The sequence below is a fragment of the Paralichthys olivaceus genome, chromosome 6, assembly GCF_024713975.1.
Source record: "Paralichthys olivaceus isolate ysfri-2021 chromosome 6, ASM2471397v2, whole genome shotgun sequence".
Lineage (NCBI taxonomy): Eukaryota > Metazoa > Chordata > Actinopteri > Pleuronectiformes > Paralichthyidae > Paralichthys > Paralichthys olivaceus.
This window is the reverse complement of record NC_091098.1, coordinates 21,185,621-21,198,748: the sequence shown is the minus strand read 5'-3', so window position 1 is coordinate 21,198,748 and position 13,128 is coordinate 21,185,621. Positions and strand designations below refer to the sequence as shown.

The 13,128-nt window shown below is 43.0% G+C and overlaps 2 protein-coding genes and 1 long non-coding RNA gene across 3 annotated transcripts; 2 read left to right on the top strand and 1 right to left on the bottom strand.

The window, feature by feature from the left end:
* Positions 1-978: 978 nt before the first annotated feature.
* Positions 979-1,405, bottom strand: LOC138410440 (uncharacterized). Its single transcript, XR_011243140.1, has 2 exons — positions 1,317-1,405; positions 979-1,202 (listed from the first exon to the last, which is right to left on the bottom strand). It is a non-coding gene; the product is annotated as an uncharacterized lncRNA (long non-coding RNA).
* A 181-nt stretch (positions 1,406-1,586) lies between these two features.
* On the top strand, positions 1,587-6,955 carry LOC109635114 (aquaporin AQPAe.a). The gene is made up of 6 exons (XM_020096044.2): positions 1,587-3,374; positions 3,942-4,133; positions 4,925-5,086; positions 5,176-5,340; positions 5,638-5,718; positions 5,990-6,955. The coding sequence occupies exons 1-6, from the start codon at positions 3,360-3,362 to the stop codon at positions 6,203-6,205; spliced, it is 831 nt and encodes a 276-aa protein (XP_019951603.1). The 5' UTR covers positions 1,587-3,359; the 3' UTR covers positions 6,206-6,955.
* A 4,423-nt stretch (positions 6,956-11,378) lies between these two features.
* On the top strand, positions 11,379-12,852 carry LOC109645673 (lens fiber major intrinsic protein-like). The gene is made up of 4 exons (XM_020111303.2): positions 11,379-11,873; positions 12,006-12,170; positions 12,277-12,357; positions 12,442-12,852. Exons 1-4 carry the CDS (start codon positions 11,514-11,516, stop codon positions 12,625-12,627), a joined length of 792 nt encoding a protein of 263 aa, XP_019966862.1. The 5' UTR covers positions 11,379-11,513; the 3' UTR covers positions 12,628-12,852.
* Positions 12,853-13,128: the final 276 nt, after the last annotated feature.

The window sequence follows — 13,128 nt, the reverse complement described above, 5'->3', positions numbered from 1 at the left end:
AAGACATTTGTTGACTCTGTCGTTAGATTGCTGAACAATCCCTGGTACCTGGTTTCTTCTATGTGAGGATTTAAAACCTATAGAATAGTGAATGAAACACATCTGATTTAAGGCTGATGTTCAGATTAAAAGAAGCAAAAGGAAGAAATCTTAATGGGCTTTGAAAACTTGTTGCATATTTTCACTCTTGAAATCTCACAGACTAAACTAGAATGGCAATAATTAGAGTGCATTGCTCTGCCAAGGCCCAATAGTTCTTAAATTCAATCAAGCTGCACCAAATTTCACTCAGTCATAGATATCAGTTCCCTTAATGTGCATCCTTATTTTTTCAATCAAAATTTGATAATTATTCCTCGGAGGGAACAGTGAAAATATTGAAAAATCTCACAATGATAAAACATTTTAATGTAATGGAGTGAAAACAATCTCCCTGGCGGAAGTAATGAATAATCAGCACATTAAATATAGGTTGTATGAATGGCTGCACTTGTGAGTATAGAGACTAATGGATACGCACATGGGAGGGTGCACAAATATGTGACAAAATATCAAGAATAAAACAATAAATACAGAGTGACAATAAAATCTTACCTGAAGCATTTTCCATGCACACCATTCATCTGCATCAGGTTATTTTTTACCAACATAGTTTTTACCATAGTGAGAAAGAATGAACAAGAAGTAGAAGCAGCTACTTCGTTAAATGACTCATGACTGAACTCATTGATGCCATTGATATTAACACACCTTCCTGTTTCTAATATATTAAATCAGATCTGGATGAAAGATCAGCTTTTGTACTTGGTGTTATATTTCTGATGTGTTATATTTGTGATTGTGTCATTAAGTGGTTAAAACAGAAATATTATGTAACATTAGTATTTGTAAAATATCCATGAGAGTGGAGCCTTTTTTTGTGTTTACAAGTTATTCAATATTCCTGCTGTAAAAACAAGATCACACTACCTGAAAAGAAACAGACAACATTGGGTTTATTAGTGAACTTTTTTTCATAACACGCGTCATCTCCGATGTCACCGTTTCTCACACAACCAAAGTGCTGCAGTACATCACGCCTGAGAGTGAGAAGCAGCCCGACCACGACGCTGGACCCTGGTGAAGAGTGTGCAAGGGCCCCTGCAGCTCCCTGGAGAGTCCTGTCTGCGGCACATGCTGCCGGGTGCTGCCATCACTCCCAGCTGCTCCAAGGTGGAAAAGACTTGAGCTCAGCACATACACACAATCACTGTATAAACACACTTACATCTATACATATCACAACACATCAAAAAACAAAAAAGACAAGAATTTACATAGAATTTAAAGCTGTGAAATATGTGGACTGTGTCTCTCCATCTCTCCATTTGCCCTCTATCGCTCTCTCAAACCCCTGAGCCGGCACTTTGTGTGAGTGTGTGTGTATATTTGTGTGTGAGATTGTGTCAGTGTCAGCACTCTGGGTGGAGGGGTGGGGGGGTTAAAAACTCCCCACGCCAGCGGGTTCCAGCTCACCCCCCCCCGCCCGTCCTGGTCCACACAGTTGGGCTTAGCTCCACAAAAGGGGGGATAACAGTGACACAGTTGCCGTGGAGAGGAGGGGGTAATCCAGGGTATAATGGGGCACACCAACACTGCCCCACACCCCCCTGAGCCCCCACCCCAACCGACCAGTTGGTTCTGGACTCGGTCTGAGTCCCCTGATGCCCGGGAGAATCAGTCTGAGCTCCAAAACATCACGCCAGCTGCCTCCGTTCTGCTGCTGAAACACGCATCCTACAATAAATATGAAAATAAAATCATAAATCAATGTTCAGATGACGCTGAGCAACGTCAGTCTGTATGTTTAGAGAGAAGCCGTCATCCGGCCTGTGATCGTTTGATATCAGCGGATGAAAATGAAACGTGTGCACGGATGCAGCATCACAATAGGCTCTATGGCAACCGCATCATGAAAGAGTTTGTACCCATGGTGATGAGAGCGGTACCTCACAAGTAGTTTGGAGGAGGATGGAAAGACATCATATTCCAGCTCTTTAGTGTCATCACACAGCAGCGTGTTATGTTTCTCTTCACTTTCCTCAATCCTACATCAAATCTGTACTTCTTGAAAACCTAATTTTCCTCTTGGAGATGCAGCGTTAAAATACAGAGTCATGTTTATCTCATATTTATCTGCTGCTGAAATGGAACATACGACCCAGTGGATCATCTTACAGCAGCTGACACGATCTTGTAGAACTGGTGTCTCTCTCTCAGGACACGTCAACGCAGTTCAGCCCAACGGCAACAATGTTTTTTGATCTGGATCAGGGGGTAGATCCAGAAACATTTATTTGTCATTTTTCAACATTTTCATTGATTTCTCTGAGAATAATTCATGGATCTTGATGAAAAAAATCAAGCATGTTTAGGGGACTGATATTTATGAGTGTGGGACAATTCATTAAAAATAAATCAGGATCAAGTGACTTTAAATGTGGTTTCACAAGGGAACTGTTAGGTCTCAGCAGAGGTTTGAAATCTGGTGACATTCGACTACAGCTGTTCATCACTAGTATTTATATCCTTTCCCACTCATGTTTTTAAATGGCGTGAACAAAAGTTCTCAGGACTCTTACAATAAAATTGTCCAGTTCAACACCACTGCAAACTTAGAAACCTAATAATCAACATTAAATTAATACAATCAAACATTGTTATTTGTATTTGTTATATATTTGTCTAAGTTGTTGGATTGTCTCTCTGGAATTTTAGAAAGCTTGTTCGTGGCTACTCCTTTTTATTCATCAAAAAACTGAGTGAAAGACAACGTTTGAAGTTGATGAAAGTTGCTGACATAACTGACCCTGTGCTTATAACCGTGATTAAGTTGTTTCAGTCATTTTCCACAAGTGTTTTCTGTCCTTAAAAGCAGCCGTGTGTTTGATTTCCATCCAGACGTTGTGCAACGTTCTGAAGTGGCCACAATCACTTCAGTTTGAAGACGAGTGAAAGGCTCTTCTAGTTTTTCTAAAGGTGAGTTAAATTGTTCTGGTCGTTAGTCTGATGGAGGAGCCCTGGGAGGACGTGATGTCACACCTTCCAGCTTTAGGAGGCAGCTTGTGTCGGATGAAGTTTGTGCACAGGGAGACTCGATAGGGCCGGAGGTGTCTGGTGAGGAGAGGGTGAGAGGAGAGAGAGCGAGGGGGAGGAGGCTGCTCCCATCAAAGAACCTCTCAGACTCTACAAGTTGATGAGGGATGTCGCAGAGACCCTGAAGCCCTCAGACCCCAGCAGACAGACAGACGGACGACAGGCGGACGGAGCTGCAGAGAAACGACAACAAACCTGAGGGCCGGAGACTGAGTGAGTTTGAAATGACGTGGCGTGAGGTGAGCATCCTTTTTATTGCATTGCTTGTTTGAATCCCTCATCAATTTCCATCTGTGGGAGAATAAAGACAATAGATTTAATCACCGTCACTGAGGAGCGTTGATGTAATTGAAGACAATTTAAACCGCTTCAGCAACAGAAGAACTTTATTGGTTTGTTTTATGTTAGTGTTTGGGGATGACACATTCATTCGTGATCAAAAACACATTGAACACAATGAGAAATACTTGTTGTCATCTTGAAAAGGATTTGTTAGTGTCAGACGGTGAAACAATAAGTGTTGTCTGTGTCTCGTTTAATGTCTTCGAGACCATTTGTTTCCTACTTGACAGTTTTTATTGCTCCTGCTGGCAGTGGAAAGATAATCTTTGATGGATAAACATAACCATCAGCATGTGATATACATTTTTTATCAGGCTCTAGGACTATAAAAACTATGTGACTATTTTTCTAACAATGGAGTTCAGCACTATTTAAGGTTTGAGCAGTTTTTTCCGGTTTGATTCACCTCACGTGTGACACTAAATATAGGCCATCTTTGTTTATTCCCCCTTTTTCCTGAGGAGCTACGGAGTCGGCAGTTCTGGCGAGCCATGCTGGCAGAGCTGCTCGGCACCCTGGTGTTAGTGAGTGCCGTGCTGGGCGCCTCTGTGCCGGGCCCAGGAGAGGCCCCTGGGGGACCCCTGTACCCAGCTGTGGCCGTGGGTGTGGTGATTGTTGCACTGGGACACTGTTTTGGAGAAATAAGTGGTGCACAGGTGAATGTAACCGAGCCACATGTTGATTCTGAAATTTTGATTTTGAACTTAATTGAAACTCTTTTGTTGGTCGTCACAACACAGTCGTCAGTGGTTGAAGAAGTACTCAGTATTACAAGAACCTATAACACAAAGTACAAATACTGAAGTGCTTTGTATTTCAAATTCTTTTCGGTGAAAAAAATAAATATAAGTATATATAAAATCAACTGAATGTACTTAAGAATTGAAAGTAAAAGTGCTTGTTTGGGTCAGGCCTCCAATAAGTCACAAAATAATTTTTAAAAGTTATGTTCCACAAAATAAAATGAGGTATTGAATTTGGCCATTTTAAACAGAAAAGTGTTGAGTGGAAAATGTCCTTTGGTGAACAAATGACAACTCGTAACATCTGAAACATGACAAAGAAAGACAAGAGAGCATTATACATACAATACATACAATACATACAATACATACAATACATACAATACATACAATACAAGACATATTCATCAGCGGCCACCAGCCTCAAAGGATCTGTTATAATTACACTGCTTTTTCTGTTCTTCTTATTTGTTATGTTAAATCTGAACATGAAAAGTAAAAGTATCTGCAGTTGTTAGATAAAAGTAGTGGAGTAAAAAGTAAAACATATTTCAGTGAACTACAGCAGAAAATGGAAATACTCCAAAAAGTACCTCAGAAGTGTAACTTTTATACAGTAACTAAGTTAATGGACTTAGTGACGTTCCACCTCTGTCGTTGAGTTGAGGATGTGATCTGACTGGACTCTGTGTTTCTGTGATCAGGTGAACCCGGCAGTGACTCTGTCTCTGTTGGCCACTCGGAGGGTGGACGTCCTCAGGGCCCTTTTCTACATCGCAGTGCAGTGTCTGGGGGCCTCTCTGGGGGCCGGGGCCCTCTACCTGGCCCTGCCGCTGAAAACCACCGCGGAACACTTTGTCAACAGGGTCGGTTCTCAAAATATTCAGCTTCACATTCTGAAGTTTAAAAGTCGTGAAATTTGTGTGAAGTCTCTGTCGTCTCGTGATTCCATCAGGTGCCTCTGGAGTTGACCGCAGCCCAGGCGCTGGGTATTGAGGTTCTGTGCACCTTCCAGATGGTCTTCACTATTTTCTCAGTGGAGGACCAGCGGCGGAGGGAGAGTCCAGAACCAGGAAACTTAGCCATCGGATTAGCTCACACAGCTGGAGTGTTAATAGGGGTAAAAAAAGCTCCAGGAATCAGAATATTTAGATATTTAACAAATAATAAATAGCATATAAATGTGCAAAAATCTTAGGTGCTAAAGGATATTTTCAAAAACGAATGCTCTGTATGGTTTTCATTAATCGATTACATTCATCTAAAGTGCAGCTTACAAAAAGTAACTATATTAAATCAATATGGCCTCAAAGCAGCACCAGATCTCTGAGGTTTTAAAGTTACGACTGTGGATTTAGTCTCAGTGTCTTTTGGCTTTTTGTTTGATCCCAGACTGACTCTGTGTGTTCTTCCTCAGGCCCGGTTCTCTGGTGCGTGTATGAATCCGGCTCGTGCTCTGGGTCCAGCCATCATCGTCGGGTTCTGGGAAAATCACTGGGTGAGAGAGAAAATCCCAAATCTCTGGGGTGATTGGACTGTATTTTTTGGCTTCAAACTCTTGATAGAAGCATCAATTTATTGTTGGTTTTAGTTCAAGAGATTCATTGACAATAAAGTAAAAAATATTAATTTCAGTGAGCTTTTTCTTGGCCTCAATTGTGATTGTAAAAATAGTTTACATTGTGTTTTTGGGTCATCTATGAACTGAAAACATTTCTCTGTCCATACACATCATTATAAAATCTGTTTTTCCTTTTCTTCCCCTGCAGGTTTACTGGATAGGCCCGGTGCTCGGTGCTTTGCTAGGTGGAGTGTCCCATGAGTTCCTCTTCGCACGCAGCGCCTCTCGCCAGAAGCTGGTGGCATGTCTGACCTGTAAGGACATCGAGATCGTGGAGACAGCCAGTATGACTGGATCATCCTTGTCCACGGTCACACAGAACGCCATGAGAGCCAAGCAGGCCAACAAACAAGACAACAATTGAGGACATGTGAATTAAAAGAGAAAAGGCACATAGAATCAATGATTACAGCAATATTACAGTGATTTGATGATGTATAGTGTACAGTGGATGTCATGCAGTTTAGAGAGGGCAGTGGGGGGGAACCAACAAAAAGGGATTCTGTGGAAACTAACGTATGAAAACACCAGTTTTCAATAATAATAGTTTGGTAAATGTAATAATGACAAAAGACACAGAGACTGACTGATGAGAGAGGTTATTGTACAGTGGCAAAAGAAAAGTGAGTCCGTATACATTCATATATTTTTCCATAGATACAGTTACATATGTAGGTAAATACATTTATGTATAAATTAGTCACAATAATGAACAAAGTTTATTTTATCTCGTAACACAAATCATTGTATAGTATTAAAAAACTCATATTGGAAACAACTTTTGCAAATGTCCTAATTTCAAGCCAGTGGAGACATATTTGAACTACAACCACTATAGAATATGTTGAGTAAATAGCACAATATTTGTTTCTCTGTAAACTATATAATCAAACAAGGTGCTGAAGACTGAAAATGTTGCATTGCAATGTTGCGCTCCAATGAGCTGTAAATACAAATTTTCACTGCAGACGTTTAGACCTGTTACAGAACAAAATTATAAATAAAATTTGTAGGTAGAAGTGTTAAAATAGTATGACAGTGCATAAATCATTTTTGTAATATAATTAAGTAAAACTGTCTATATAAAAAATGTTTTAGTTAGTAAAACACAGCACACCAATTAGTTGATATAAAAGTATAAAAATTTAAATAATTTCAGATAAATATGTAAAATTTTAAAGAAATTATGTAAAAAGAGTTAGATTTAGGGTTAGGGTTGGAGTTAGGGTTAGGGTTAGGGTTGGAGTTAGGGTTGGAGTTAGGGTTGTCGTTAGGGTTAGGGTTAGGGTTAGGGTTGGAGTTAGGGTTGGAATTAGGGTTGTCGTTAGGGTTAGGGTTGGAGTTAGGGTTAGGGTTAGGGTTGGAATTAGGGTTGGAGTTAGGGTTGGAGTTAGGGTTGAATTAGGGTTAGGGTTGGAGTTAGGGTTAGGGTTGGAGTTAGGGTTGTCATTAGGGTTAGGGTCAGGGTTAGGGTTGGAGTTAGGGTTAGGGTTAGGGTTGGAGTTAGGGTTGAATTAGGGTTAGGGTTGGAGTTAGGGTTAGGGTCAGGGTTAGGTTTGAAGTTAGGGTTAGGGTTAGGAATAGGGTTGGAATTATGGTTAGGGTTAGGGTTAGGGTTGGAGTTAGGGTTAGGGTTTGGGTTGAATTTAGGGTTAGGGTTGGAGATAGGGTTAGGGTTAGGGTTGATGTTAGGGTTAGGGTTAGGGTTGGAGTCAGGGTTAGGGTTAGGGTTGGGGTTAGGATTGGAATTAGGGTTAGAGTTAGTGTTAGGGTTGAATTTATGGTTAGGGTTAGGTTTAGGGTTAGGGTTGGAATAGGGTTAGGGTTAGGGTTAGGTTTGAAGTTAGGGTTAGGGATAGGGTTGGAATTAGGGTTAGGGTTAGGGTTGGAGTTAGGGTTAGGGTTTGGGTTGAATTTAGGGTTAGGGTTAGGGTTAGGGTTGGAGTTAGGGTTATGGTTAGAGTTGAATTTAGGCTTAGGCTTAGGGTTGATGTTAGGGTTTGGGTTAGAGTTGTGGTTAGAGGTTAGGGTTGGAGTTGGGGTTAGGGTTAGGGTTGGAGTTAAGGAATTACTTCTGTTCTGAAGGTGGTAGAGACTTGAATGTCGGCTCCGTTTATACTAATTTGAGTATTCCCGATCAATTGGTGCCATCCCCGAGTCTCTACAATGTTTTGAAGGGTTCGAACGGTGAAATTAGGAAAAAGCCCATGGGCCCTTCTTGAATGACTTTTGTTCTGAAGGTCGCACAGACTTGAAAGTGGGCTCCGCCTGCACTAATTTGAATGTTCCTGGTCGAGTGTTTGAGCCCTTTTTGTGTGTTAGGGTTAGGGTCAGGGTTAGGGTTGCAGTCAGGGTTAGGGTTGAGATGATTAAAGATACAGGAACCCACCACCCTAATTGGATTATTGCCTACAGCGGTTGCAGTTTCATAATAAGATATCCAAATGAGTATGTGTATGCAAAATAGGCCCACCTGTATTGAGTTTTGAACCATCAACCCTTTGTTTGAAAGCCTGAAGCTGTAAACCGAAATTCATCAACTCTGCTGTGTTAGGGTTAGAAATAGGTTTGAATTTAAATTAACCATTGGGCCTTTTTCAACGGTATGAACTCTACAGTGCCATTCTAGTTTCTAATCTCATTTTGCTTTTTCTACTGTAACAAGTTAAAATGTCTGCTTTGAAAAAGATTGAACATTTTGTTGATAATTGATTAATTCTATTATGTATATAATAGATAGATATAAGATTTCTGTACTAGAACATTTATATTTATATGTTGGATGACTGGTCAGTGAACTACAAATTTGAAAATAAAATAAAATTAAAAATTATCATTTTCACCATCAGATGTAATAGAGAAAACACAGAAATACTCAAATAAAGCAACTCAATATATATGAAGTAACTTCCTGCCTCCAGTAACCTGCAGTTTCAGGGACAGAACAAATCTTTCAGAGACAATATAAGAAGAATGTGACAATCATTTGTTTGATTGACAGAAAATGATCATCAGCAGCTCAGCTTTGAAGAGCCTGGGTTATGTCCCTTTTGCTTTTCACTGAGAAATCAGTGTGGGAGCTGTGTTCTGGCCGAGACCTTTGAGGTCCCAGCGGCCTGTCATTAGTGCGTGTACAAGTGTTGCCAATATTGTGTGATTCAGTATTGTTACTTTCATATTTGCACATCATTAGAATATATAATGGGGACACATTGAAATCCGTCTGAAAAACACCCTCATATTCAATGTTTTCAGCTGTGCCTCGTGTTTGTGAATGCTTTGAAATGCTAAAGAGCTCCTTGCTCCGTGCTGCAGGTTCAATGACGCCCTCAATCAGCCCAACATCTCTCTCATGTGTGTGTCTGTCAGTGTCCGTCTCCACTGTGAGGGCCCCATTCACAAACAAATGGACCTTCATACCTCGGTAATGGCTCCACAGAAAGAACTCCTTCAGTGAAAATACGCTTTGTAATTTGAAATGGACGTAATGAGCGCACTTGTACGTGTGTGTAGGTGTGTGAGAGACAATGCCTTTTGCTTTCATGAAACCTTTATTGTAGGTTGCCAGGTTCGTTTAGAATTATTTTAAAGGGTTGGTTCACAAACACATTCTCATTACGTCTTGTGATATTTAGCTGTGCAAAATTATTCTGTCCAGTGCTACATGCAATTTATTTTTTGTGGATTTGCATGAACTGACCCTTTCAAATACACATCTAACATAATTAAACACTGTATTCATTGTGTATTCATGGTAATATTTGGAGTAAAACACGTTGTATATTGTGATATCATGTAAAAATTAAACCATGTTAGTAATCTGTATCACTGCAGCAGTGAAATTTGAAAATACAGACAGGGATCAACAATAAGCTATTTACACACACACACACACACACACACACACACACACATGCACAATAGCTATAACTGCCACAGTGCCGCCAGCATTTTGCATTGTGTGTTTTTTCTAACATGTATAAAAGGGAGTTAAAACAGCGAGCTCAGCGTTCTGCTTTCATCACCCGCAGCCCGCCTCACCCTCAACAGTGATGGCTCTCGACTGGTCAGCGCGACGCCCGGTGCTTCTCAGTAACCCCACTGCCCCCCCCACAATCCTGCTGCTGCAAAGTTACACTTCTGACACACACACACACACACACACACAGGGAAGATTCAGGGCTTTGGTCGTTGGCCTAAATCGTCCTGCAACACACACTGTCTAAGCACCTCCTGGAAGCCCCTGTGCGCTGTGTCGTGTAAATTTTTGTTTGTCCCTGACTCTCAGTGCTCTTCTTCATGTCTTTGCTTCATTCACTCTTTCTCCACCTCCTCATGCCTCCACACATGATGCTGGCCGTGCAGTGGTGCGGCCAGGGAGGCCTTTGCGTCCTGAGGCAAAGTCAAGTTCAGATTTCCACCATTATTATTGTCGCAGGCCTCATCAGTGACTCCCTGCCACCTGAAAGAGACTTTTCTTTTCCTCGTCCCTCTCCTATGAAAGACAACTGATTATCACCAACTGTGGCTGTTGGTGTAACTGTCTCCAGAACAGCCATCAGAAGCAATGAACCTGATCCTGAAGCTTTAGCATTTCAGATTTACGACATTTAGTAGCATCTGTGCTTTAGTTTCATATGTGTTTTTATCTTGTCTCCGTCCATACGTGGCCCACATGCTTGCTACAGACAATGGTTTCACAGGGTCAGGCATTTCAGTGTATGGGTCAGTTCAGCGCTGTTAGCTTTGGGCACTTCCGTCCGGGGCCCCAACTGTATTATCTGCATCTACGTATATGTGTATGTGTGTGTGTGTGTGTGTGTGTGTGTGTGTGTGTGTGTGTGTGTGTGTGTGTGTCTGCAGGTCTTTGTGAAAGTTTTCTGTCCTTGTCCATGAGCATTTGTGTCCCCTTGATTATGACAGTTATGATATGTCAACAGATGACATATGCCCCAAAGAAGGGTTTGTCCTCTCAGCTCCAGCTGCTCTTCACTGTGGTTGTTCCTCTCTTGAATATAAGACACAATCCTGTCGTCTCTTTCTTTCTCTTACATCAAATGTCTTTTTTGGATATCCACTCTTTGTCACTTTATCTGCTTGTCCTCTCAGATTCATCTCCTCTTTTGGCCTCTGCTTGTGACAGGGGGGAGACAGAAGGGTTAAGTTTGTTTAATTTAGGATGTCCCACACCGCTACCCCCCCCGCCCTTGGCCCTGCAGGGGGATTATGGCGTCACCTGGGGCCCCTGGGGGGTATTATAAAGCCCCTGTCTGGCCCTCTCCCCTCCGTCAGAGAGACTAAAAGGTCCACCGGACACTCTGTCTATCCCCGTCTCTGCTTTAGAAATACCCCTTTAGCATTGATGCCCACCTCCTCTTGACAACTCATCACACCTGAGATCTCCACCCACTTCCACATCAACTCACACCTATGTCTTTGCGACAGGTGGACAGAGGTGGCAAGCGATCGCAGCTGAGTTGACTTTAACAGTTCATGGCTGTTGAGTGGATTCGTCTGTTGACGTTCTGAAATCCTGTTTTTGTCTTCGAACTGAGAGGGAGATCCCTTTTTTTGTTTTGGGACTGAAAAGGTACATTGACCTTTTCTAGGCTAATCCTGATTTATTTTTTATTTCACATCATCTGGTGGAGAGCCTCAAGTGAACAGTCACCATGTGGGAGTTCCGGTCCATGAATTTTTGGCGGGCCGTCTTTGCAGAGTTCTTTGGGACCATGTTTTTCGTATTTTTCGGCTTGGGTGCTGCCCTGCGCTGGACCACCGGGCCTCATCATGTCCTCCATGTGGCCCTCTGCTTTGGGCTGGCAGCTGCCACCCTCATCCAGTGTATTGGCCACATCAGCGGCGGCCACATCAACCCTGCCGTCACCTTCGCCTACCTTGTCGGCTCACAGATGTCTCTTTTCCGTGCCATTTTCTACATCGTCGCCCAGTGCCTGGGCGCTGTAGCTGGGGCTGCTGTGCTGTATGGGGTCACACCCGGTAACATGAGAGGCAACATGGCATTGAACACGGTAAGGAATGTTTCAGATCAAAAGTAAATGTTTTGTGGAGGATGCAACATTTATTTAAAAAAAACCAAATTGTACTTATCACTATATTTATACTTTCTATGACTGATGCATGTATTTTTTATCCATCTCCAGCTGCAGCCTGGCATCAGCCTGGGAATGGCCACCACTGTGGAGGTTTTCCTCACCATGCAGCTCGTGGTGTGCATCTTCGCCGTGACCGATGAGAGGAGAAACGGACGTCTGGGATCTGCCGCCCTCTCCATTGGCTTCTCCGTCACCATCGGACATCTCATGGGGGTGAGACAACACCGACAGAACATTGACAAACATGACATCCATGCAGATACACGTGCAGATAAGTGCAGATACAACACAATACAGTAACAAGTGCAATGTGTTTCAGATGTACTACACCGGGGCTGGAATGAACCCTGCTCGCTCCTTTGCTCCTGCTGTGCTCTTCAGGAACTTCGTCAACCACTGGGTAAGAACCTGAAGAGATCATCTCCCACCTCAGCTTTCACTTGATTTCCTCATAAATAATGATGTCGATGTTTGTTGCCGACAGGTGTACTGGGTCGGGCCTATGATAGGAGGTGCAATGGGCGCCCTCCTGTACGATTTCATGCTGTTCCCACGCATGAGGGGTCTGTCCGAGCGCCTGGCCACACTGAAGGGCAGTCGGCCCCCCGAGAACGAGACCCAGCAGGACACCCGTGGCGAGCCCATCGAGCTCAAGACGCAAGCCCTATAAACATGCTCCTGCCCCCCCTTCTCCAATTATGATGAGGGACAAGGCCCTGAGCTGCACCAACCCCACCTCCACTGCCCCCTTCACCACCACCAGCCTTCACACACCATCGAACGAGACTAACCCGAAATACTCACATCTAGACTAACACAATTCTCCCAGTGTAGAAACACACACACACACACACACACATTCACACACACACACACACACACACACACAGGTCTGCATCCTTCAACCTCAGTACACAACAAGACTCCTCTAATCCCCTGAGTCCTCACTCTGTATTCTGAGCTGGACACTGTGCCATGATGATAAGTGGTGACCAGAACCAGCAGCTACCTCGTCTCTCCCCCACCGTCCGCTCGCCTGCCTCCTCCACCCGGCCAGGCCTTCAGCTGTGATGCAACAACGGAGCGTGGAAAAGCCTCAAATCGAGGAGAGAGGGGTTTTGGGATGCGGGTGTTGGAAAGAGGGGGAGACCGAGGCGGGGATGTGGGTACA